Source organism: Stigmatopora nigra, chromosome 15, assembly GCF_051989575.1.
Source record: "Stigmatopora nigra isolate UIUO_SnigA chromosome 15, RoL_Snig_1.1, whole genome shotgun sequence".
In the NCBI taxonomy this organism is placed as follows: Eukaryota; Metazoa; Chordata; class Actinopteri; order Syngnathiformes; family Syngnathidae; genus Stigmatopora; species Stigmatopora nigra.
Window position 1 is genome coordinate 6,989,590 of NC_135522.1, and position 26,246 is coordinate 7,015,835.

Sequence of the window (26,246 nt, forward strand, 5' to 3'; positions counted from 1 at the left end):
GAAAGACACGTGACATTGTTGACCTTTTTATTCTTTTAAATGAGCAAGAAAGCTGAAAACAGCATCAATTTATGGAAGACAATGCGCTTAAGGCGACCCTTTGTTTCCTCGGAATCCAAATGTACTTGCTTTTTGTTTATCTCTAGTCAATCAAAATTTCCCAAAACAATTTGAGCGAGAACAGCTGACTTCTCGGTCTTTGTTGATGCCCGGAGAGATGAAGTCGACGAACTCTGGCTGTACGCCGCTACCAATGGTTGTGGTGATCCAGTTTTGGAACTGGGACACACGCGCAAAGACAGTTGGAAACTCCTCCGAGGCGCAACCTAGTCCAAAGCTCATGATGCCACTCAGAACCCACTGTGAGCTTTGTTCACTCACTAGAGGGCTGCCAGGAACAACCTGAGGAAAAAAACACCCGTTCCTAGTTAGCGTCTGGTTTTGTCATTTCACCCAAAGACAAAAACACTTTTCACCTGGCAGGCACCACTCCCATCTGTCCTCAGGCCGGCGCACATCATCTTGTTTGTGATATTAATGATGCAATATTGGCAAACGCATTTGCGATTTCCCACGACCGGCAGGTCATATTGCACCAAATCTCCTGTGGATGGCGGATGCAGTGCAGACAAATCAGAGCAAATTCAAATTGTGTGATTTTATCCCTTAATACCATTGAATTAATTTGTGAGTTTGTTTATAATCCAATTAAACCAGTCTAAAAAAACCCCAATGATTTCAGATTAAAATAATGACGATGGCTAACATCTATTTCATGACCCCAAAATTGTCACTAATCCTAAAAAGGGAGTTTTTTTGTACCACTTATCCTCACAAAGGCCACAGGGAGGGGGTGCTAGAGCCTATCCCAGGTCTCTACAGGTACCAGGCAGGGCACACCTGAAACAATGGCTAGCCAATCGCAGGACAACCAATTATTAATTGGGGCAATTTAGAATGCTCAACAAGCATACCCTACATATTTTTGGAACGCGGGAGGAAATCGGAGTAAATGTAATTGTTCAAATCTAAATATTAAATCTAAATTCTATATATAAATCCTTAATACATATATAAATATATTTTATATAAATCTTAACTGTCCCAAATAAATATTTTGCTAAAATGAACGGAGACAGATATGATCCAGAGTAAGAAAATAAAAGCACAGTTGTGTGAACCTCTCCTGCCCACCTCCTTAAAACTACGTATACTAGTACGTAGTACTATATATATACTTCCTATACTAAAGTCGCTGCCAGTGTGTTTGCGGATGATGTCCACTAGGGGGACACAACGACTCCTAGTTCCAATAAATGATTGGCAAACCGTTTGAATGATGTCAAACGCCCCCGAGAACTTCAATAAAGATTAAGATCTTTGCTCAGGATGAAATATGAGATCTTTGCTGAGAGTTATGTGCACGTAACAACCAGTATGTTAAGTCCTGTTTATTTAAAAAACTTTCAACAATAGCAGTGTAGTATTACAAGTAATAGTCAATGACAAATTATACCTTTTTTAAATTTTCCTTTACTTCACTTTATATATATTTATGTATTCAATCGTTTAATTGTTGCATTCCCTTCAGACAAAAAAAGGAATATATTTGTTCTATGTTGTTATTTAAACACCTTGAATAATGAAAACACTAATATTGCCATGAAACATGGCCTTATTTTGGCCCCCCAAAATGTAAATAACTTTAACAATAATTTACAGAAAGATCTTGCTTCACACTGATTTTTTTCCATAGAGGACAATTGTTGTCATTGTTCTTTAAAAGGTACATACTTGCAGTTAGAGTATGTTGCTTCTATAAAAGGAAGCAACTGTCAGTCAAAGTATTTCCAGTCATGCAACATATTAAATGCCATTTCTTGCGACAATAAATAACTCAAATGCAAGAGAAGAATTGACGAGAGGATATGTTCAACATTCATTCAAAATCTGAATGAATTATTACATTAGCGTTTAGTGTGCACTTATTTTTCTAATCATATTTTCAATGTCAAAGATAACTGTTAAAATGCCAATGAAACAATTATAAAAACAATGGAGAACTATTTAGACCTTGGATTGTTTTGAAACTTTGTGAAGTGAACAAATCCTCTTCTTTTGGTCAAAATGAAGATGTCAAGATTAATTTATGTGTTTTTATTATTATTATTTTATAACTATTGCATGCATCAGCTCTCTTCGAGGTCAAAGGGCATCACAACAAGTTGTGTTTTATTATTAATTGTTATTTTTATGAAGATCGTCGACACAAATACATATAATGTTATTGTTCAGAGTAAATGTTGATGTGTTGAATGAATAATCTTATTTATGTCATGTTTATTTTTATCTTTTTTACCCTGTATTCTATGATTTTGAATGACATTTAATACGTCCTTCGAGTCGGATCACAAGGACGATCGTGACTTCATTTTTTTGTCTTTTTATGGTTGATTTTTTGTCTCTACAGCACATCACTTTAAAACAATGACTGACATTAAATCCTGGTCATCTTTTTCACAAAACAAAGAAGAATCAGTGAGGAATGTTTCCAGGGAACAATTACTAAAATATTGACGTAGTATCACCCAAAAGGCACCAAAGAAAACAAAAACAAAAAAACGGTGATGCCTCACTCTCACTTAGGATTATCTTTTATTTAATATTTCCAAATGTGAATTAACTTCATCCAAAACAATCATACTGTGCTAAGTGCACTCTTTCTTAATAAAAACACAGCATTAAATATTGTTTTTCTGTCTTTTCAGTTTAACTTTATATACCTAAATATATTCAATGTTAAACATACCTTTTGACAAATGACAAATTGAATTGACGATTTCTTATCTTTTTGTTCCGAAGTAACATAAAAGGCTGAGCGTTTATGAAATTTTAATTTGCTATCAATTACATATTTTGTGGTTTGGGTTTTAAATGATTAACACAAAAGGTTTGCAGTAATCTTTTTGTAAATGTTGTAGTACATATCTGCAAATGTTGAAATACCCATTACGTAAAAGGAAAAAATAAACAACAATGCTTTGAGGCGCCGTGACAAGGAAGTGGAGTTTGGGTAAAAAAATAAAAAAAATTCCCGGTAATAGCTACCAAGTAAGGTAAATACAGGGTTTAGAGATTAGCATCAAGTCATTGTGGAAAAATGTCGTCAATCCACTTGTGGAGTCTGATAAAATAATCAAGCTTGTGAAAATATCCCCTTTTGTGCTCAGGTGAGTTTAAAAAAAGGGGGCGTGTTTGGTGTGGGGTGGGGGTGTGTCCAATGTGGTGGTACTTATTGGTGATGGCGAAGGTCAAGGTCATCTTTGAATTATCAGGTGACAGACATGGCCAAGTGGATGATCGCGACCCTGTCGTCGCTGCTGCTGTTAATTGCAGGTTGGATTTTTTGTTATTGTTCTTCTTTTTTAGATGGAAAAGACTGAAAACTTTAACCAAGTAAATGTTGCGGTAGTTGGTGCAAGTTCAAGTGGCTGTTTTTTGCTGTTCAAAATGTGTACTTAAGATTTTTAATGGCTTCGGTTATTATAATTGTGTTTGCCCAATTTTGTCTTGTGTCATCACATGCTTTTTTTGAATATAGGAATCTATTGATATAAATATTCACTTTCTGCCTAAATTAACTTTTATGTTCATATTGGGACATGTGTGTCTTTAAGACTTTTTCATGCATCCTTTTATGATAGAGTGGACACTCAATTATGTCAGACTGTCACCAAAATCAGCCTTTTTTTTAAGTTTACAGGGAACTACTACCAAAAAGTAACTTTTAGCCACAATGAAAAACCTTATTCGATATATCTTTGCGACGTTTTTACATCTTTGTATGATAGGACTTTTCAAACATATATATATATATATATATATATATATATATATATATATATATATATATATATATATATATATATATATATATATATATATATATATATATATATATATATATATATATATATATATATATATATATATATATATATATATATATATATATATATATATATATATATATATATATATATATATATATATATATATATATATATATATATATATATATATATATATATATATATATATATATATATATATATATATATATATATATATATATATATATATATATATATATATATATATATATATATATATATATATATATATATATATATATATATATATATATATATATATATATATATATATATATATATATATATATATATATATATATATATATATATATATATATATATATATATATATATATATATATATATATATACGTGACAATCCAAACATGTCAGACACTAACAATGAGGAAGTTGCCATGACATAAGATGTCAACCGGACAAACCGCAATTTGTACCACATTTTTCCGTGGTATCTGATTCCTTATCTCTATTCTTATTTTCGTCACAGCTTACAATGCTTGGTTTTTGTTTTCAATAGTTTCACTGAGGTGGAAAACAACATTAGGTGGACAGATTAGTAAATGTCATGGCAGTAAAGAGTGTCAAGTCAAATGAAAATGATCCAAACCAGTAAGACACTAACAATGAGGAAGTCGCCAGGACAGTTGGCACTGAAACTGGATTCTTAATATGCAGGAATTGCTTCTGGAATTTGGACACAATGGAAGGATCAATGACATTATTCTTTTTGTCTTTTTTTTCCATCTCTAGAGTGTGGAGCGCAACTTGATGGTGAGTGGCCACAGTTCAATTGTTCAAAAATATTTTTGGTCAAATGTTTCATCTGTTTTTCATCTCAACACCAACCAAAACAAATCCCCAACTAATTGATTATTATTCATGTTCCCAGTGTGTGGCCAGCCGCCTCTCAACAGTCGCATCGTGGGAGGACAGGACGCCAATGATGGTGATTGGCCCTGGCAGGTGAGCCTGCACAGGAACGGCAATCACTTTTGCGGGGCCTCGCTCATCAACAATCAATGGCTGTTGACGGCTGCCCACTGCTTGGCCAGGTCAGAAAAACTCAATCACGGTCTCATTTGAAAACTGAAGTTGCATAGTTCATTTTACTGTATGATATGACATGGCAACCTATTTTTATTACGAAAAAGTCACAATATAGTGCCCTACATGACATTTATTTGGAGAGCTGGTCTTATTTAGTCATGTTATTTTATATTTAAAACAAATAGATGATGATGATGGTGGTGATGATGAAGATGATGATAGTTGTAAAAGTGTTAAAAGTTATTAGTTAAAAGTAAATATTCCATTTCAAATGCAAACCATGGCAAAAAGTAGGTATGCTAACCAAAGTGAGAGAAGCCCAAACCCTAATACGAACCTTCATTTTATGCGCAGCGTTACCCCCCAATTGGCCTATTTGGGTCGTCTAAGGCAGTCAGGTTCCAACCCTAACGAGGTCAGCCGAAGCATCAACAGGATTATCATCCATCCCAACTACAACCCGAGAAGTTTTGACAACGACATTGGGCTGCTGCGTCTTTCGTCGCCGGTCACCTTCAGCAACTTCATCCGGCCCGTGTGCTTGGCCGATACCCCGAGCACCTTCTTCGACGGAACCGACAGCTGGGTGACCGGATGGGGCCGCATCGAAGAGGGAGGTGGGTCCACATTATTAAAAATGGCTTCCATATTATCACCTTAGTTGAAAATCTAACTGCTCTTGACATTTAAGTTATAAAGCAGGGGTAAATAACCTATGGCTCAGGAGCCATATATGGCTCTTTTGAATGAATCTTGAATGACACTCATTCAATAGCAACAGCGTAACAAAGTTGTTAAGAAAAAAATTGCACTTAAAAAGTGTTAAAATTGCCCCTAAAAAAACTACATATTTTCTTGTACTTTTACTTTTAAATTCAGAATATGGCTCTCAAGGAAGAACATTTGAAATAAGGAATTATGGCTCTCTTTGTCAAGAAAGAAAGTTTTGCACTCGTTAAACAATGTCCATAAATATTTCCACAAAGCAGATATTCGTTCTGAAATTAATGTATTACTCAAATAAAAGCAGGAGGTTTGTAAAATATGAAATCAATACGGTACATTAGTTGAAAAATACTCGTCTTTGTTGGTTATTACAAGTGAATTATGTTTGGTTTTCTTCTAACGGACAAACAAAAACAATTGTCTTAGATTTATTGAAAGGTTGGCAGCAGCTGACATATAGCCAAAGCGCTTTGCTTTCATAATAGAAACCGGTTTGTGCTCATTCTTTTCTTTCCTTTTATTCAGGTGCTATGCCACAGAATTTGATGGAGGTGGAAGTTCCCGTAGTAGGAAACCGTCAATGCAACTGCGACTACAACCCCACTTACCAAATCACAGACAACATGATTTGTGCCGGGTTAAGAGAGGGAGGAAAAGACTCCTGCCAGGTGAACACATTTTCTTGACCAACTTGCCCAACCCAGGCACTAACAACCAACCGGTGCTTTTCCGCAGGGTGATTCGGGCGGTCCCATGATGAGCAAAGATGGCTCCAGGTGGGTCCAGAGCGGCGTGATAAGCTTCGGAATAGGTTGCGCCCGGCCAGAGTTTCCAGGAGTTTACGCACGAGTGTCTCGGTACCGGGGTTGGATCAGCGACCAATTGGGAAACACCAATTTGCCGGGCTTTGTCACTTTCACTTCGCCGGGCACTGACCCTGACCTGGGAACTGTGACATGTAGCAATCAAGTGGAAACTGGTGGAACCACGCGTCCCCCCGTTGAAAACGTAGAAGGTAAGGCACAGTTTGTTACACGCTCGGTTGTTTTTGAACAACACTGTTCGTGTTGTTGAGAAAAGTTGTTGGGATGCTGATCTTCCGCAGAGGTGACGTGCGGGAGCGCCCCCTTGAACACGCGCCTACTGAGCCCCGGGGCAACGTCGGCCCAAGCGGGTATGTGGCCCTGGGTGGCCAGTCTGCACTTCAACGGAAGTCACCGATGTGAAGGCACACTGGTGAATAATGACGTCGTCCTGACCAACACGGAGTGTGTAAGCGGGTAAGTCTCAGTCAGCGGAAATATTCCACTAGTAGTTGATTTACAGCAGCCGAAAATCATGCACTGCCGTAAACATGTGAATTCTGGCTTAGATCCCCATCTGTTGACCAAATCATTAATCCTAAGAACTTTAAAAAAAGTTGCAGTACACAAAGGAAGAAAATAAAACAAGCCAAAAGGCCAAAGACAAGCTAAAGTGGGTGTGGTTTGGTCAGGGGATAATACTATAAAACTAATGAAATGTGATGAGAAAAGCTACAATGCAGTGTTCAGGTGCCTGCACCTTTTTAGTTCCCCAAACTGCAGATTCATTCTTGAACCCCAAAGTCCAAACATTTTCCCTACCAAAGACACTGATTGAGACGCATTCTAAGATCAAGTCCCTCCCCCACGCAGGTCCGGCAGTCTGTCCGATTGGACCGTCTATTTGGGTCGCCTGAGGCAGAGTGGCTCCAACAGTCAAGAAGTCCAAGTCAGCGTGAGCGGTATTGTCACCAGCAGCCAGTCCGGTCAAAACGTGGCGCTTGTGACGCTGGCTTCGCCGGTCCAGCTGTCCGACTTCATCCAGCCCATCTGCATTGAGCGTGACGATAACGCGGCCAAATGGTCTTCCTGCTGGGTCGCAGGATGGACCGTAAATCAAGGAGAAGGTACAAGCCTGACTTGGGAATCTAATAAAATGAGCGTATTAGTCGCCTTGCGGAGTATTAACCCAATCCAATTCCTTATTCAGGGGAGCAGATCTTGCGGGAGGTCCAGACACAGTTGGTGAACTGCACCAACATTTTGTCTGACAACAGTATTTGTACGGAACCTCTAGCACTAGACCAGGTGACCTTCCTATTCCTCTCATTCATATTACTGCAAGCTTATGGAATAATGAGTTCTGTAATTATATGTACTGTTCAGCAAATGACAGAATACTTTCTGCAACAAACAACTTTGTGGAATTTGCATACCATGAATTTCAAATGTTGTGCTACACAAACACTAACTGGAACTTCTGGTTTTTGTGACTCAGGGGCAAAGCGGCAGTCCGTTAATGTGCAAGTTGGACGGCTCCTGGTACCAGGCAGGGGTGCTGTCCACCAACACTGGGCGGGAGGATGAACCCACAGTCTTTGCTAGTCTCAGCCAATTCAATGACTTCCTGAGGAACCAGTTGGGGGAACTCCCGTCGCCCGCCAGCTCCGGTTCGGTGCCTCTGCTCTTCACCGGTTGGCTTCTGGCCTCCGTCACCCTAGCGGCACTTTGCCACTGAACCAAAAGGAACGTGGCGCCATCCCAGTATGCGGTATCTCTCCAGATATGGAGCTAGCATTAAAGTCGTTCGCTACAATTGTAAATGGATCGAGAGCCAAATACTCTAATAATGTGAAAGGAAATGGGGAAAAAATCTTTTATTTAATCAAAATGTTGATTTCTGTACATACCATGATACAAGTCCAAGTTTTAAGAGATGTAATGCAGTTTATTATACATAAAAAATATGTTTTGTGATATGAAGTGAGTCCAATGAGCATAGTTTGACACCAACAAAACAAACAGCAAAAGAAAAAGATGGCACGTGGACATTGTGTTCAGTCAATATTCAAGTAATGTGGACTCCTTGGTCCAAGTAGTTGTGTTATGTGTGGACTCCAACTGTCTTCTTCCCAAAGTGCTGTATGTGTTGAGCAACTACTTGATGCGGATCTCAAAGCAGAGGCAGTTGCACGACTCGCATTCGGGGGGCTGACACATGCACGCACAGTCCCACTTGGAGCACTGCAAACACAAAGCCACTTGTCATTCAAATGAATTGCATGTCCATGTTGAAAAGAAATATAGAATTTTTGATAACATGCCAATCAATTATCATACTTAGACCCACCACGGCCGGTAATCCGACATCCTTTAGACATGAGCGCAGCGTGGGCGGGTTACAATCACACGATTGCGCCAGCTGGTAGCAGCGGTCCCACATTGAAAAGTTGGGACAGCACGGACAGCACGGACCGCAGTCCCACGAACAGCGCTCCTGCCAAGACAGCCGGGTTCGGCGGTTCGCTCGAGTGTTACAAAAGAGGGCGGGGTCGACGGGACGCACTTTGAAGCAGAATCGGATCCACACCACCACGGCTAGGAGCAGCATGTAGATTAAGATGGCCAACATGATGATGGCAGGTAGAGGCATGGCCAAGCCCAAAACAGGAACCACCTGACCACATTAGACAGACATGATGTGACCATTAAGTATACTTTCATTTCTTGCCGATTTATATGTTTTGACACAATTTTATCAGATTTTTAGAAGATGTTGATCCATTTTAAAGTTTGTGATTCCTAACAGATTTCTATGTTAATTATAGTACTTGGGAATGATTTGATATAGAAATAAAATCATTAGGATTCTTACGCTCATTTTCAGCCAGCAGGGAGGTCACATGACACAGGGTCTAGGGTACCTTCAAGACACGAAATATTCATTTGCCAGGAGAAAATGATGCTCAATTACTACAAATTTATCATAATGATTTATGTGGGTCCACAACTTACGTACCTGGTGTGTTTGTTTTGCTTTTTAATTTTTCAAAGGATGTCGTTGGGGGAGGAGAAAAAAAGTCTCGTCTCACGTCCGAATATTTTCGGGAGAAGTTCCAGACTAAACATTTGCCCCTCTAATGACGTTACAACTACAAATAAACAGCGTCTAACTTTACACTGTAAAAACTCATTTAGCAAAGCCAGCTTCCTCTTTTGAAGGCAGCTAGCAAAAAAAGCACATGGAGTTCGTGCGCCATCTTGGTGTTTAAATGAGGCAGTACAAACAACCAAAAGAGCGTCAGATAAAAGTTCTCCAATGCCGAAAGGATTTGGTTTAACGCTGCACGCGAGTCAACAAGACAAAAACAAAAGAGGGTCCGCCTTGTTTTCTCCCTCTAGCAACAATGGCGGTGTCGACGTTACCATGGAGACCGACGGGTCTCGATAAAGCCCAAAAAAGCGAAACGTCACCTTTTGTGCAAAGACCTAGTTGTATATATTACAAGCCGTTATTATCGTACAGGGCATTTAAAATAGCCCGGGTCAATTCGAAATATGACAATGTTGGATAAAATATAGCCATTTTTAATTAGTGATGGAATGATGTTTCCAACCCAGTGAAATAAATGCAGCCAATCCATTTTGTCTTTGGATTGATGGCAGTGAAAAGTGATCAAAAATACATGATATTTGGAGACACGAAATGGATCTGGAGACGCATCATTTTATTGAAACAACTTTAAATACAAAACAAAAAAAGTTACATGACCAGTGCCTCCTTGCTGTGGCACAGAAACCTAAAAAGGGGAAGAAAAAAAATCCAAAACGGGGAAAAAAACCCAGGACAAGAGAGCCGCACTGAAATGGTCACCATCGATCGAGGATGTCGTGTGGGGTGATTCTTCGCCACCGCGGCGGGTCCGCCCCGAGGTGGCGGAGGACGGCGGCGGTACACAGTCCCATGTTACAACACCTTAGCTGGTAGCAGCCGGTGGGGTGGACTATCGAGTGGGGGGGCTGAAGGGGGAGCAACGGCAGAACATATGGGTGGGGCCAGGAGAGGGTCCGAGGGAGGGGGGGAGGGTCACCGTTAACGTCTAGAAGCCGTGGACTTTGAGCTGCTCCTCCTTGGCTAGGTCAATCTACAAACGAACACGGGTGTCAAAAAAAGAGCGCTAAACCCGACTCCATTTGATTTAATGGACTCACTTCGACGAGGAACTGGCAGATGTGCTTGCGCTGATCTCCCTGAAGTTGGATCACTTCACCATACTCCGGGTGCTCAATCACCGTCCCATTGCATGCAAATTTCTGGAAAGGCAATCACAAACATAAAACTCATTGAAAGTGCTGTCATGCATATGCTTTTGAATTGAATTGCATTGAAATTGTGTATACTGTTTACATGAATAATGCAAATCGAGTACAAGTGAGCAGACCTTCTTGAAGGCCTTGACTAGCTTCTTCTTGTCATACTCTGCAGCAATGCCCTGGACAGTAGTGAGTGTCTTCCTGCCGTTCCGCTGTTGAATTCTTATGTGGATGTAGTCTTCTTTCCCAGTTGGGAGGCAGTCATCACCCTTAGTTGCATCAGCAAAGGGATCTTCTGAGACGTAAATTGGAAATGGGAAAAATAGAAGAAATTAGGTAGAGAGAATAAACAATAAGATCATCACACATGTCGCCACTCGAGGCCTGGCTGAAAGGTCAGCATGTAGACCTTGTACGCATGCGCACAAAAACCGCTTACTCAAGATTAGACTTTAGCCACGAATACATTTTCGATTTTATGGAACAGCAATAAATCGCTACGACTTCCAGAACCAAATTTGGATAAACACGAATGAATACTGGAAGGAAATTTTGGCAAGAATGAAAGAGCTAACAAGTGATAGCTAAATGGCGGCCGCGTCGTTTATCAATTTAGCTTTCGGCCTGCTAAGGTGCTAAAAGGGCCTTTTATGTTAAAGCCCTTGGCCGAAGCGCAAATACTTGACACCGTTTCCAAAGTAAATCTATAGCCAACCTCAATGAAGTAAGAGAAAAGGCAACATTTTTGAATCAATGCGGGCCAAAAAAGGCGTCAGTCGCCTCGCCCTTCCCCCATCTCGTCACTCACCATAAGTTTGGAGGTTCTGGATAGCGGACATACGAAAAGATTGGATTTCCTTTCGAATAGTAACTTGGTCGGCAAACTGGCTTCGGATCGTGCTGGCGTTCAGGGGTTTGAGAAAGGGGGAAGACGGTGAGTGCGACGGGCTATGTTCTTAAGCTCAGTGCTCCTTTCACAAAATGGAGTCCGAGGTAGCGAAGGAAGGAAAAACAAGTTTTATAGCCCCGCCCAGCATTGCGTCACCACACCTGTGACGCAATACCAAAGTTGACGAATCAGAGCAGTGATTGCGCTCGGGAAGTCGGAATTCGCTTCTGCCACAGGCTGACGTCACTCGCATCAATTAATCTTTCCCCAACTAGTAGTTTGTTTAAATTATAGCCTTTAAAAAAAGTCTGTCACTGCATTAGTTTGTTAATAACTTTCTCTAATCTCGAATTTTATTGATAGTTTGAGGTTTGTTAACTCATGGCCAGGCACAAATCATCCAATGCATTCAAAGTGGTAGTATAGTTGTATTTTGACTGGGATGCCCACCCCCTCCCAGTTAAGATTGGGACTGGACATCAAGTGCAATCAATGGTAGCAAATGAGTTAGTGTGTGTAAAAATAAACATGTCAGGCCAAAGATTTAGTTAAAAAAGACAATGTTGAGAAAGTCTTTAATGAAATTCACATGAAAAATAAGCCAAAACATCAGAGGGTTGTACAACAGGAGCGTCGCGAGCGTAAGAAAACCGCAGAGCCCAGGCCACATCGACACCATAGCGGCTTATCATCACCTGCTACACAACTGCGCCTAGAGCACATCGAACAAATACAGAAAAAAAAATTATGATGACAACAGCTGACTACGACATGTCTAGCTTTCCGCATATGAAATCACACCAATTTTTATTTTTAAACAGGAGCTACCGAGCCCTGGACCTCTGGGTCCAGAGAGGACAGGAAGAGGACACGCCGTGATAACTGTCACGGCAGTAAACTTCTACCGCTTTCAAATTCAATTAAAAAAGAAGAAAAAAGACTGGATAGGAAGAAGCCCAAAACAATGCAGGAGATAATGAGGACAACCTTCTCCAGGAGCCATCGGCCTCTTGGTCTGGAAAAACATCAGCTGTCGCTCACCTGAATAGAAAAAACAAAACAAACCTACTTACTTCTTCTTCTTTGCCAAGCCTCCTTTATTGATTTCAGTGAAATAACTTTTTTTTACTCCTCAATTTTCTTTTTGACTTCAGTCAAGCACCCCTTTTTCAAATTATACTACAGTTTATACAACTTTAATTTTATTCAAGCATCTCCCGTAACTACTTTTTACATTCGTCTTGCAATTGACTTGTACATCAACAACTTAACTACTTTGACAATTGTTACATGGATCTTAATAATATTAATAAAAAAAGGTCAAACCTTGCCTTATGGCCAGCCGGCCAATTTATGGGGACTCTCCTCCATTCTGCGCAGGCGACTTGGGCGGGCTTTTAGATCTGGACGCAGATCCGGAGGCTCTTTTAGGAGGGGACGGGGAGCGACTGGCGGACCTGGAGCGAGATCGCGAGCGGGACTTGTTGCTGGTCTTCTTGTTCCTGGGCGAGCGGGACTTGGATCGGGAGTAGGACCTGGAACGTGAGCGGCTGTAACGGGAGCGGCTCCGGGAGCGAGAGCGGGACCTGCTGCGGGACCTGCTGCGTCTTCGGGGGCGGGGGCTGAGGGAACACCATTCACAAGCAATGATTTACACATGCTAACTCACTGTTCCAATCCTATACAATCAATAGCAGATGAAAATAAAAAACAAATCAGTATATAACTCATTAGCTGCCATTAATGGTGACAGACATCCAATTTGCTTGAATTGGAAGGGCTGGGGGCAAACCCAGGTCAAATGGATAGGATTCTATCAATGTCCAAAATTAGAATAGTAATCCTATTTTGATCAAAGGTTCTTCAATTAGCCCTTTCATGCACACATCATGCTTTCAGTGAAATTGAACTAATTGTGTATAATGTGTATGTAATAATAGACTGAAGGCCGTTGAATCCCATTCGTTCATAACAACTAAAAACTACAATTTGGGGGTTCCTGCATAATATTTAGTCCATGCAATTCTTTCAAGGAGGATAAAATAATGAAGACTAGTTTTATTTGATAACTTCTACGGAATGTTGGCGACTTTGAAAAAACTTGCTATTGTATGTTTATACGCGCTTCCCTAGGAGTCGACGTTCATCGGTCGCCATAAGCTTTGTTCCGTTTATTTCTCACCTTCTGCTTCGTCGGCTGGAGCCTCCGTATCTCCGGGGCGCCCCTCCACCACCTCCGCTACTCCCTCGTCGCCCGCCACCGTAATGAGAATCCGGAGGTCGGCCGTATCGGGCCATCTGCACACGCAGCTCGCGGCCGTCCAGAAGCGCGCCGTCCATGGCGTCCATTGCGTCTTCGGCGTCCCGCTTGTCGTGGAAGCGGACAAAGGCGAAGCCGCGGCTGTCCTTGGAGTAGCGATCTCGCGGGATGTACACGTCCCCGACTCGGCCGTACTTCTCGAAAACGTGCCGCAGGGTCTCCGGTGTGGTTCGGTATGTTAGGTTGTCCACTTTGAGGGAAGTCATGCCGTCTACGTCGGGCGGAGGCCTTCCGTAACTCATGGTGCTGCCGACCGAAGAGTGCTCGCCTTCCCGAGAAAAACTCTAAACTCTGGACGTCGACGGGCTCGCTCGTCACCTTCTCACTCGGCGTCGGAGCCTGGAAAAGGGGTTCCTGGCCGATTCTTTTGAAACGCGATGCTCTCAGGCCAACTCTTTTTTCCCTCTTGATTTGCTTCGATACAAAATGGCTCGCTGCCGCCCTCGAGAGCTTTTCTTCTTCTCATTTACCTTCTTTTTCCGGTTATGCGTGCTAATCACGTATGTGCAGCACTACTGCCATTTGGTGTTCCGGAGTGGGATAGCTGGGGTGTCCATTCTTTTTCCCCGTTACTCTCTCTAAGAAAAAATCCAAGGATGCAGCGACTATAACTTGATAAACTTCTAATTTCTATTCGTATCTTGAAGTAGTATTAACTTTTGGTTAGTGAAACATGACTGAATTGAATGTTTTTTATTGTTATTACACATGTATAATGACAAGCATAAAGCTTCACCATGAAGTGCACAAATAACAAAAGACAAACGAACAGATAAATAATAATTAAATGATGATAACAAATTGTACATAAATAAATAGTTAACATAATATATAAGTAGTAGTCAACAGAAAAGCAGACTCAGAGACTAAAAAGATTTTTAGCAAATCAAAGTGAATGGTATTTAGTAAATACTATTCTGCTTGCAGGGTAGACAAGTGGCGTCCGTCCGTCTTACAGTCCAGAGATCGAGGGTTCAATCTCTGGTGGGTTCTGACCTCTGACCTTCCTCTTTGGAGTTTGAGTTTGTGTGTTCTCTGTGGGCCTTTGTGGGTTTTCAATAGGTATTTTGGTTTCCTCCCAAATTAAATGTTCAACAGAACATAGGTTGAATTTAAGATTCTTGTGCGGTCATAGTATGGACACCCATGTGATAGAGATGACAGGCGGACAGACACGAGACAAGAGAAAAAAGGAAGTCAAAAATAAATGCTTTCACTTTCAATTCGATTTCCCAACGAGTTAGTATTCCCTTCTTGTTTTTCAAGATGTAAAACTTGCTTTATTTTGAAAGTATACACTTGACAGGAAGATCCACGCACTGGGTTCCCGTCCCTGCATTCGGGAGCACCGCCCCCATCTGTCTGTGCCATCTTGAACAAAAACGGCGGATGAAAAAGGCCCATGGAAAGATGAAGCGCATGTTTTAAAAATAACTTTCCAACAAGGACCTTGTGAGTTTGGTTCTGGATGGGACGCCGTGGTCAGAAGTGGAGCTTCGTGGACAACCAGCAGCCAGCTAAGCTTAGCTTAGGAGCTAGCCAGGCTTAGCTAATGAATAGCGGATGCTAGTAGTAAGAGTTTTAAGTTCCCACTCGGTTCCGCTGGAATACACTTGATTTATTTATTAGTTGTGTACGAATTAGGCGGTGCTTTGTGAGTTACGAGAAGCTGCGGAAGAAGGACATGAGCAAACGTTGTGTGGACGTCCCGCCGTTGCCGTGATGAGGACACAAGCTCGTTAGCACGACTGCTAAGCGCTCGATTTTCGTTCCTAAGCGGAACCGCAACAAGCCGCGGTGAGTAAAAAAACAACCTCAGTTGAGTGCCATCATTTCTTGCAAAAGGAAAAAATAAATGAAAATATATTCAAATGTATTGACCGTCTCTGTGACATTGACGTTAAAGCTGTCTCCGTTCAGCGGCACGAATTCTGGCTGACCCACTTTTGACAAAGTGCACAAAGCGGAATGCAAAATAGAACAAAGTGGCTCCGTCTGACTGGAAACAATCGTCCATTTGTGTTCTCTTTCTACTAAGCGGCCTCGCTTCACATTTTGTCTTTTTTTCACATGAGCTGTCAAGCTATACACGCGTCACAGATGTTTTTTTTTTTCATCAAGTGTGGTGTCACCTCATAGATCAAAGGTTGTGGGTCCGAACTGCCTGGTAAATGTCTGTCTGGCCCTTGACTTGACATTCATTGATGGACAACCCAAAGATTGTGATGTGTTGTATATTGACATGCAACATGCCTAATGACTGGTGATCACATCATCGTATATCTATCTGCACATTGGCTGGTGAATGGCGACCAATCCATCCTGTTGAATTTGACCCAATATGTTTACAGGTCTACAGTCCAATGGACTTCCTCATAAGTGGACGTTGGCTCGCGACCAATCCAAATCTTTGTTTACTTGCATGTTGATATAGACTGAAGACCAGTCTCTTGTAGAATGTGTCCTGACATGAGCAGCTCATCTTTATCTGCGCAGTGAACTGATGTAATGTTGCACTTCTGTTTTTGTCTATTTTTGGTATTGTAATAGTTGTGACTCCATTTTTTTCCTACTCTTTTCCCACTGTTAGTACAATTTAGTTACTAAGAGTTTACTCGTTTACAACTATTCCACATTATTATTACACTTAAATCACTGATCATCAAATATGTTGCCAGTCTTTTTGATTGTTGTTTAATCATTGAGAGATTTTTTTTGACCAGAAAATGGTCCAAGTTTTAGGCACTTACTGAATTTTAATTTATCTGAACAGAATTTATTCTTTTGTGTGTTTTTGGTTGAAAGCTTGATGAGTCCAATGCATATGTATAGCTAAAATATGAATCCCAATGTAATGTAACAGTGAATAACATGGTTCATGTACGAGCCGATTAGTCGACTCACCACATAATCAGTAATTGGTAGCCTTTCAAAAGCCATGAAGGAAAGTGTTTGGTGGTGAGCGCCTTATGAACGCACGCAGCTTGTAAATCCTCAGCAGGCGTCATTATCTCTCCATTGCTCTCTCCCTTGTAGATGTGTTTGCATCTTCTCAAAAGCACGCAGCTGCTGTGTCAGCTCCTATCAGCCAAAAGTTCCATGAAGTCACGTGACGCCGCTCATTAGACACCGCTGACTCAGCGTGTGTGTCACCCAACGTTTTGTGTCCACAAACACCCAAAAGCACCGTGGACGTCCTTCCTTCAGTCATTGACGTTATTGCCGTAGTTTGCCGGGATGTTCTGACTGTTTCCTTCCTGCTGAAGGCCACCAAAATGTATATATGGAAATGGCTTGACCGCATTTTGAAAGAATGCTTGTACGGTCAAAGTGGACGGATGCCAGGACGGGCCCACAGGCTCAGTTTGTGCCTCGCTGAATGCCTAGCGAACACTCCTGTTGTTTCCTGTCACCATGACGTCACAATGCTCTACACGCAACCCCACTCGCGTGTTAACACTTTCCGTGCCGTTGACAACATGTGTCTCTTTTGATCTTTCTGTCTAGGAATTTAAACAAGTTTGTTATGAGCAAAAAGACAATCCATTTCAAATGAGAGCATTAATAGAGACTGCATGTAAATTCATTTTCCCAGTTCAAATGGATTGTAAGTCCATAACCGAGAGTGGTAGCTATTAGCGATGATGATTCCACAAAGTGGAAAATGAATTTCAAATGATATTACTCATCATGAAAGATTTATTACTAAAATGGGTTGCACGTCCATTGCACTAAATGTTAGCCCGAAAGTTTAAAAAAAGTAGTTCATTTTTCCAAATGTATAATGCCACTGGCCCTGATGTTTAATGTTGCTAATTGGTAGGTATTTTAATTTGAATTTTAATGAAGATCACCAGTCATTTAGTTTCTCCTCATATTGGCAGGATTTCAAAATAAAATAAAACCTGACATGAGCATGGCAACTCAGACAATCTGACAAGGCCTGGCAAACACAGGATTTAAGTAAACATACATGGGTTGACCAGACAATCAGAAACACCTGGCACAAGTGAATTCAATGGGCAATAACAGGGACAGGTCGGGGGGGGTCTTTGGGGGACCATAACAAAACCAATTCCTAACACACGTGCCCAGAGTCAAACTCGTTCAGCGCCCTTCACTTCTCAAACATGTGGGAGCGCTTCCCAAGAGCTTATCTTTGCATACATTTGAAATTGGGCTGCCATGATTAATCAGGTTATTGATTATTAGACGCTGTCTGACGCCTGGTGTGTCACCCCTCTCTGTGTACAAAGGCCCTGGCCATGCCCTCGAGTGCAAGGGCGGGCAATCTGAAGGACCCGGACGTGGCGGACTTATTCTGCAGGGACGACCCCGAGAAGTTCTTCGCAGACCTCAGGGAGATCGGTCATGGAAGCTTCGGAGCCGTCTACTTTGTAAGTCATCGGCAGACTACCAATTCCTTATATAACCTTATATAACATTCCAAATCACAAGTGTTATATTTATCCAAATGAGACTTCATAATGGCACAAATGTTATTGGAAATTAAATACAATTATTAAATATTACATATTTCAAGATATTGAATAACTATTACACCATTCCAGGCCCGAGATGTGCGCAATAATGAAGTGGTGGCCATCAAGAAGATGTCGTATAGCGGCAAGCAGACAAATGAGGTGACGCTTCAGACAAACGGGAAAACAACGTTTAGAGTATCAGAAGCTTGACCCAATGTTTGTGTTATGTGCAGAAGTGGCAGGACATCATCAAAGAGGTGAAGTTCCTGCAGAAACTTCGCCATCCAAACACCATCGAATATCGTGGATGTTACTTGAAGGAGCACACAGCATGGGTGCGATATTTCTCAGTTTTGATGATTGCACGGCACCCCCAGTGGAAATGGATTAGATGTTAATCTTCATCCAAATAAATCATCTTATTCAATGCTTGTCTTGTGTGTCTGCAGCTGGTGATGGAGTACTGTCTGGGCTCCGCCTCCGACCTCCTTGAAGGTGAGCATCGCATCTTGATGGAAGTCATTCAGTTTTTTTTACATTTATTTTAAATTGCTGTCGTCTGCAGTTCACAAGAAGCCTCTGCAGGAGGTTGAGATTGCTGCTATTACCCACGGTGCACTGCAGGGGTTGGCCTACCTTCATTCTCATAACATGATTCACAGGTGACCTATATTTGTTTATTTTTCATGCCACGTTATGCAAACTCAATCCGGTTCTGGCATAAAGGGTATGATAACTTTTAAGTAAAGGGATGTTTAGGGTTATGAAATAAAAATAAACCCTGTGATTGTATAGATCAATGGTGTCAAACATATGGCCCGCGGGCCAGAAGCGGTCCGGTGGGGAGTCCGATCTGGCCCGCGGGGTTGTTTTGGCTGACATATAGTTTGACACCCCTGGTATAGATCAAGCACTATGGTACATTAGGTGATGTCATGTGACCAGAATCCTTCCCTCTCCAGGGATGTGAAAGCAGGTAATATCCTGCTGACAGAGCCCGGTCAAGTCAAGCTGGGTGACTTTGGCTCTGCTTCCATCGTCGCCCCAGCTAACTCCTTTGTGGGGACGCCCTACTGGTGAGTCTGACTGCGTTTCATTTTGACTGCTGCTTTGACACTTAAAGCACTGCCGTCCCATCACAGGATGGCACCAGAGGTCATCCTGGCCATGGACGAGGGGCAGTACGATGGAAAAGTGGACGTGTGGTCGCTGGGCATCACCTGCATCGAACTGGGTATACTGACAAATAGGCAACTTCATTATTTTGATACTCTGTAAATTGTGTTGAGACCTTTTTGAGCTAAAAATAGTCCAAATCTTCTTTTCTAAATCAAATTACTCAACCCATTGGTTGCGACAATCCACTACCAGGCCCTCTCCTTTTAAATGGATTGGAGGTCAATCCCTCCGACAAGCACTTGACTTTTTTTGTTTATCCCGGCCATGTTTGGTCTACGTTACTGTAGTACCTTGGCTATTTATGTAATGGTCACCCAATGGTCTGTGTTGTTACAGCGGAGAGGAAGCCGCCACTGTTCAACATGAACGCCATGAGTGCCTTATACCACATCGCTCAGAATGAAAGTCCCGTCCTGCAGTCCAATCACTGGTAAGAAGCATCTTCTCCAGATGCTTGCAAACGCATCCCACAACTTTCTTTCTGTATCAGGTCCGATTCCTTCCGCAACTTTGTGGACTCGTGTCTGCAGAAGATTCCCCAGGACCGACCCACCTCTGATGTGCTCCTCAATGTAAGGTCCCAAAATGATTATGTTACGCATATTTCTGTCAGTGGCGTCAAAAGTGATAATTGCACTTTCCGCCCGCTACACACTTGCATCGCATATCCAGCACCGGTTCTTGTGCCGCGAGCGGCCATTGACGGCAGTGATGGATCTAATAGCCCGCACCAAGGACGCCGTCCGCGAGCTGGACAACCTGCAGTACCGCAAGATGAAGAAGATCCTCTTCCAGGAGACCCAGCTGAACGGCCCCGTGTCAGAGGGGGTAGAGGATGAGGAGGTGAGCGCGAGTTAGGGGGCACCGCAGCAGTTTCCTTGACTCTGGTGTATTGTGTCGTCAGGAGGCGGAGCAGTACCTCCTGCGCACGGGCACGGTCAACAGCACAGAGAGTTCACAGTCGGTGCCCAGCATGTCCATTTCGGCTAGCTCCCAGAGCAGCTCCGTCAACAGCCTGGCCGACGACGCCTCCGACGACAGTAGCGGCGAGATGGCCATGATGCAGGAGGGGGAGCACACCGTCACCTCCAACAGCTCCATCGTACACCGACGCGCTGTAAGCCCGTGTTTTGCCTCCAAATTGACGACACGAAAAATGGGAAATAGTCTCAAATGACTACTTTTGTTCAGGCTCAGGACAACATTTACGATGACCCATACCAACCAGAGCTTGACCAACCTCAGGTTCCCTCAGCGGGTCGGCGCAGAGCCTACTACCGCAACCGAGACCACTTTGCCACCATCAGAACCGCGTCCTTGGTACGTGTGGCCGACCGGGTGCGCCGTAGTTGGACGTTATCCTGCAATGAGTGAAATTGGCGTCCACAGGTGACCCGGCAGATCCAGGAGCACGAGCAGGGCTCGGCGCTGCGTGAGCAGATGTCGGGGTATAAGCGTATGAGGCGACAGCACCAGAAACAACTGATGGGCCTCGAAAACAAGCTCAAGGCTGAGATGGACGAACATCAGCTCAAGTTGGACAAGGAGCTGGAGAGCCAGAGGCACGGTTTCTCCTCAGAGGCCGACAAGCTGCTCAAGAAGCACCAGGCCATTGTGGAGAAAGAGGTCGGCCTGTTGTGCCCTATTCTCTATTTGACTATTGAAGTATAATTTTAAAAAGTGTTGCATTCTCAAAGTTGCGTCTGAGAAATGCTCTCTCACAAAGTGTAAACTGTATTTTCCTGCAGACCAAAGCTGCTCTGGCAGAAGAGAAGAAGTTCCAGCAACACATTCTGGGCCAACAAAAGAAAGAACTAACCAGTTTACTGGAGTCGCAGAAGCGTCAGTACCGCCAACGCAAGGACCAGCTGAAAGAGGCAGGAAGCCTGACCCAACTGGGCTCGCCACTCGCCATTCCGTGCCCCTTTTCCGCCTCTCACCTTGTCTCCCCCGATAGGAGCTGAACGAGAATCAGTCCACTCCCAAGCGAGAGAAGCAGGAGTGGCTGATCCGGCAGAAGGAGTGTCTGCAGCAGATGCAGGCGGAGGAGGAGGCCGGTCTGCTGAGGAGGCAGCGGCAGTACTACGAACTACAGTGTCGCCAGTACAAGAGGAAAATGCTACTGGCGCGACACAACCTGGAACAGGATCTCCTCCGAGAGGTACCATCCCACTTAGACTTCAAAATGGATGCGGGTGTGTTGGTAGAGAGAGACATGGAAAGCAAACTGGATTGGGGCTCTTATCTAGGTAAATCAAATGGAGCGCATAACATAAAAATACGCTGAGTTTTAATAGCTGACTGGTGTGTAAGTGACTTTTTGGTAATGTAAAAAAACAACAACATACAATCGAATCCCATTAAAAACATGGCGTGCACATTCAGCATGTGGCCACTGGGTCTCAATTACACTGATCAATATTTTTATTATTAATTGCTTTTTCTGATCAATTGTTAAAATATGAATAAAACCTTTTTTAAATGATTTCAGACTGTTCAAATCATTGTCATCGACAAGGATAGACATCCATTTGACCTTTTGACTGCCATTTTTATTCCATCTCTGGCTGTGAACGCTTATATTTTAGTACCATTGACAATGCTAGACATCTAATCAGTGCCCTGTAAAGTGTTAAAAGGGCTCTCCCGTCATTAGATTTAAAGAATCCTCGTCCTTCCGGCAGGACCTGAACAAGAAGCAAACCCAGAAGGATTTGGAGTGTGCCATGCTGCTGCGCCACCACGAGTCCACTCAAGAGCTGGAGTTCCGGCAGCTGGGCTCGGTGCAACGGACCCGCGCTGAGCTGATCCGAACTCAGCACCAGACGGAGCTGACCAACCAGATGGAGTACAACAAGCGGCGAGAGCAAGAACTGCGCCAGAAACACACCGCTGAGGTGCGACAGCAGCCTAAAAGCCTCAAGGTGAGTCCTACACGTCAGTACTTTACACCTGTGAGCAAGATCAATCTTTGCGTTTTGCCTTCCAGACCAAAGAGCTGCAAATCAAGCGTCAGTTCCAAGAGACCTGCAAGATCCAGACGCGTCAGTACAAAGCCTTACGCAACCACCTTCTTGAGAGCACGCCCAAATCGGACCACAAGACCGTGCTGAAACGTGTCAAGGAAGAACAGACGCGGAAACTGGCCATCCTGGCCGAGCAGTATGACCGCTCCGTCAATGACATGCTGTCCACGCAGGCTGTGAGTAAGGCAAGGAAAACCCGCCGCGCACCTCCTACATCAGCGCACGCTGCCGACACCCGCCTGACGAGGGGGCTTCTTCTTCTTTCGTCCCCGCAGCTGCGATTGGATGAGACGCAGGAGGCTGAATACCAGGTGCTCCGCATGCAGCTGCAACAGGAACTGGAGCTGCTCAATGCCTACCAGAGCAAAATTAAGATGCACACCGACACGCAGCACGAGCGTGAGATCAAGGAGCTGGAGCAGAGGGTGTCCATACGCCGTGCCCTCCTGGAGCAACGGGTATGGCTAAACGCTCATTTTGTTTTCCAAAACTGGGGCTCGGTTAGCGATAGAATGCTAGTTTGCCCTGTTCAACCTGATTTGAAGGCCTATGGTGCTGAAAGTTGACCCATGGCTAGTGGTTAGCACAACAACAACAAAAACTATCATGGCAGGCTGCTTCATCTCATGATAAAAATATGCGACAAATCTTAAAAATCGTTTGTTTGGACCGTAGATGGCTATATTTTTGTATTTATGTATATTGGAATGGCCTCAAATGGGAGTCTGGTGTATTTCAGATCGAGGAGGAAATGCTCTCCCTGCAGAACGAGCGCTCAGAGCGCATCCGGACGCTCCTGGAGCGGCAGGCCCACGAGATCGAGGCCTTCGACTCAGAGAGTATGCGCCTGGGCTTCAGCAGCATGGCGCTAAGCGGCATTCCCGCCGAAGCGTACAACCAAGGCTACCCCGCCCCTAGCCCTTCCTCGGGCTCTGGGGCCTGGCCCTCGCGCCCGGTCCCCCGATCGGGCAGCCACTGGAGCCACAGTGTGCAAAACTCGGTGTCCACGCCGTCGTGGCGTGGCCAGAACCACGGTGGCGGAGGCTTCGTCAGGACCGATTCGCTGGTGTCGGCGCACGGCTTTGGCAGAGACGGCGACGTGGTGAAGAGCGGCAGGGCGTCCTCTTCATCCTCCGCGTCGTCGTCGTCCTCGCATCACCACCAACGCAGTCATCACCAGCAACAGCCGCCGCCACCGCAGTCTCACTACCTCCCCCAGCACTACCAGCACCACCAGAGCACGCCGCACCTCTATCGCGATGAGAGGGAACGCGCCAGGGAGTGGTCTGGTGGCGGCGGCGGCCACTATCCCCACCACTCCCAGGGCGGCGGGCACCACCATCTGTCTTCCCACGCCTCCGCCCAGTCGCTGGGCCTCCTGCCTCCCCCTCCTGTGCCACCTCCCGCCTCCCGCACCTCCTCACCCCCTTCCTCGGCCTCTTCGTCCTCCTCGTCTCAAGGGGGCTATGGCGGCGGGCTAGGGGTGCGGGGCCCCGGCCTGATGGCCCTCAGGAACAGCCCGCAGCCTCTGCGCAGGACGGCCTCGGGTGGTCCGGGGGGCGGCGGAGGCAGCGACGGCGGCCTCAGTCGCAGCACGTCTGTCACTTCTCACATTTCCAACGGCTCGCATCTGTCCTATTCATGAAGATTCCACTAAGGCTACGTTTAGACTGCAGGTCTCAATGGACCATTTTGATTTTTCCTCATATCTTCTCATTTTGTGTGGCCATTCAGACCGCCATTTTCTATAGCGGCCCTAAAAGTGGCACGCACATCTACTCGTTCATAGCGCTGAAGCATGAAATTAACCTATGCTGTCAGATTTGGAAAGGTCAACTTCCATGCGACTTGACCCTCTCGTGATTGAATCACAATCAAGTCGATGGAAGGCAAAAAGATCCAATTCGGGTCTCGTTAAGCTGCAGTCTCAACGTAGCCAAAGATGGTCCAACTGAAACGTCCAGTCGCGGTTCGTTTGCGCTTTTTGTTGCACAAGACACAAGTGTGAGATTTTTTTAGTATTTTTTTTTCTCTCTCTCTGATGTTGCGTGGCTCTTCCTCTCAGCTAGCGGTGCTTTTCTAACCACTTGTAAATAGGCTCCTTCCCGTATTGTTTTTTTTTTTGTATGTTTGTCGAACACTGTTCGATACTGTTGAGTAGAGATTGCATAGATAGCAGCATAATAAACCGCTCCACGTGCCAGTCTTCCGTTTACCGCTACGCCATCCCAATTTTAGGGATAGGGGCCAATTTGCCCACCCCACTGAGCGCTTGGTGCCCACTTATTTTTAATTACTACTATCCTAGCTTGATATAGCTTTGCGTCTGCTCCGTCCACTGTCAGCTTAATTGTGGATTCTTTTTCTCTTATCGAATTTTCATTCTACCAAGTTATTTTGATCTATCAGAGACTTAACAACGGAAAATATGCTTGTTCGTGGCAACGCGTAACACCGCAGCTCGCTTATACGACGACATGTTATGCTTATAAGCCCAGCTCGGATATTTGCGTCGTGAACGCGCTACACCGCTACGATTTCCGTAACAGCACGCCGTCTAATGGCCGTATAACTAGTTTTGTGTTTATAATTCTGCCCGTTACGGCACGACAATCCCCGATAAAAGCTGGCTGCTCAGGGGTTGTGGTTCCTTGGTTACCGTCAAACGAATATTGGATTAGTTGTGAAAGAGGTTGAGTAGGTCTCAAAAAAATGTGCAGTTTTTTTTGTTTTTTTTAGAATCAATGTGAACGTCAGGCCCTCGTCGACGCGCCATGTACATAACCACACAAACTCAAAAGCGTCTTAGTAATCACAAGGATCATTTTTCTCACTTGACCTTCTTGACCCCTAGATGCTACTGCTGTCATATTTATGTCAGATGCCATTTTCTAATGCTCATTTTTTTATGTTTTTCAAATGTGACTGCCAACGTTTACCACTCCGCTGATATAAATCAGCGCAGTGTAACGTGGCTATGTAATGTACGAGTTCCTATCGAGTCCATTTCCCAGCATTCCTTGTTCTCGTGTCAGTATTAGCATGTGGAGCGTTCCCACAATCCTTGGTGCCATGTTCAACCTAACTTGATTTGTTTTTTGTTTTTTTTGGGGGGGGGGGGGGGGGGGGGGGGGGGGGGGTCTTTGTTTTTGTGTGAGCGTGCGTGTCTGCATGGGTAGAAGTGCTGAAGGATGTGGCCGCTTCCTTCCGCTGTGGCAAAGACCAGCATCGCCGTCTTTGGTTGTCACGTCTACCTCATTTGCACTGATGGTCAAAGAATGTTTGGCTCTTGACAAGCGAGCGACATTTCACATTTTTGACTTGTTTTGTTGATGTTGTAACCTTTTTTTTTAATTATTATTTTTATTTTTGCGAGAAGGTTTAAAGTGGCACAAAGAGTTCAGGAACCAGGAAGCACACTTTTGTCTTCTTGGGTCTCCCATTGAAGGAGGCAAGTTCTGCCGGGAAAGACGTGAAGATTATTTTTCTAGAAGTCAGGAAG

At 43.8% G+C, this 26,246-nt stretch overlaps 5 protein-coding genes across 11 annotated transcripts; 2 read left to right on the forward strand and 3 right to left on the reverse strand.

Annotated features, from left to right (window-relative positions):
• The first annotated feature begins 3,263 nt into the window (after window positions 1-3,263).
• Window positions 3,264-8,859, forward strand: LOC144208056 (polyserase-2-like). The gene is made up of 10 exons (XM_077733710.1): window positions 3,264-3,396; window positions 4,707-4,727; window positions 4,846-5,008; window positions 5,358-5,620; window positions 6,255-6,397; window positions 6,465-6,744; window positions 6,835-7,009; window positions 7,406-7,659; window positions 7,743-7,840; window positions 8,031-8,859. Exons 1-10 carry the CDS (start codon window positions 3,345-3,347, stop codon window positions 8,268-8,270), a joined length of 1,689 nt encoding a protein of 562 aa, XP_077589836.1. The 5' UTR covers window positions 3,264-3,344; the 3' UTR covers window positions 8,271-8,859.
• Window positions 8,380-9,969, reverse strand: LOC144208065 (uncharacterized). Of its 2 annotated transcripts, XM_077733720.1 has the most exons (5): window positions 9,552-9,969; window positions 9,408-9,456; window positions 9,099-9,209; window positions 8,883-9,029; window positions 8,380-8,776 (listed from the first exon to the last, which is right to left on the reverse strand). In XM_077733720.1, the coding sequence occupies exons 2-5, from the start codon at window positions 9,411-9,413 to the stop codon at window positions 8,690-8,692; spliced, it is 351 nt and encodes a 116-aa protein (XP_077589846.1). In that variant the 5' UTR covers window positions 9,414-9,456; window positions 9,552-9,969; the 3' UTR covers window positions 8,380-8,689. The 2 variants fall into 2 exon arrangements, with proteins under 2 accessions (XP_077589846.1, XP_077589845.1); XM_077733719.1 differs by having other exon boundaries at window positions 8,883-9,209.
• A 270-nt stretch (window positions 9,970-10,239) lies between these two features.
• On the reverse strand, window positions 10,240-11,854 carry eif1 (eukaryotic translation initiation factor 1). 2 transcript variants are annotated; one of them, XM_077733721.1, is made up of 4 exons: window positions 11,655-11,854; window positions 10,975-11,141; window positions 10,745-10,846; window positions 10,240-10,677 (listed from the first exon to the last, which is right to left on the reverse strand). In XM_077733721.1, exons 1-4 carry the CDS (start codon window positions 11,683-11,685, stop codon window positions 10,633-10,635), a joined length of 345 nt encoding a protein of 114 aa, XP_077589847.1. In that variant the 5' UTR covers window positions 11,686-11,854; the 3' UTR covers window positions 10,240-10,632. The 2 variants fall into 2 exon arrangements, with proteins under 2 accessions (XP_077589847.1, XP_077589848.1); XM_077733722.1 differs by having other exon boundaries at window positions 10,975-11,138; window positions 11,655-11,852.
• A 439-nt stretch (window positions 11,855-12,293) lies between these two features.
• On the reverse strand, window positions 12,294-14,529 carry srsf2b (serine and arginine rich splicing factor 2b). 4 transcript variants are annotated; one of them, XR_013328823.1, is made up of 4 exons: window positions 13,918-14,529; window positions 13,067-13,357; window positions 12,723-12,776; window positions 12,294-12,447 (listed from the first exon to the last, which is right to left on the reverse strand). XR_013328823.1 is itself a non-coding variant. In XM_077733717.1 (3 exons), the coding sequence occupies exons 1-2, from the start codon at window positions 14,295-14,297 to the stop codon at window positions 13,087-13,089; spliced, it is 651 nt and encodes a 216-aa protein (XP_077589843.1). In that variant the 5' UTR covers window positions 14,298-14,529; the 3' UTR covers window positions 12,294-12,776; window positions 13,067-13,086. The 4 variants fall into 4 exon arrangements, 2 of the variants coding, with proteins under 2 accessions (XP_077589843.1, XP_077589842.1); XR_013328822.1 differs by having other exon boundaries at window positions 13,062-13,357; XM_077733717.1 differs by having other exon boundaries at window positions 12,294-12,776.
• Window positions 14,530-15,353: 824 nt separating this feature from the next.
• LOC144208054 (serine/threonine-protein kinase TAO2-like) lies at window positions 15,354-24,947 on the forward strand. 2 transcript variants are annotated; one of them, XM_077733707.1, is made up of 21 exons: window positions 15,354-15,627; window positions 15,700-15,852; window positions 18,312-18,452; window positions 18,627-18,698; window positions 18,773-18,874; window positions 18,989-19,034; window positions 19,105-19,201; window positions 19,502-19,615; window positions 19,682-19,773; window positions 20,055-20,148; window positions 20,209-20,290; window positions 20,391-20,561; window positions 20,623-20,835; window positions 20,910-21,038; window positions 21,108-21,344; window positions 21,467-21,595; window positions 21,676-21,879; window positions 22,403-22,642; window positions 22,708-22,929; window positions 23,020-23,202; window positions 23,484-24,947. In XM_077733707.1, exons 3-21 carry the CDS (start codon window positions 18,321-18,323, stop codon window positions 24,387-24,389), a joined length of 3,465 nt encoding a protein of 1,154 aa, XP_077589833.1. In that variant the 5' UTR covers window positions 15,354-15,627; window positions 15,700-15,852; window positions 18,312-18,320; the 3' UTR covers window positions 24,390-24,947. The 2 variants fall into 2 exon arrangements, with proteins under 2 accessions (XP_077589833.1, XP_077589834.1); XM_077733708.1 differs by having other exon boundaries at window positions 15,354-15,852; window positions 22,708-22,920.
• Window positions 24,948-26,246: the final 1,299 nt, after the last annotated feature.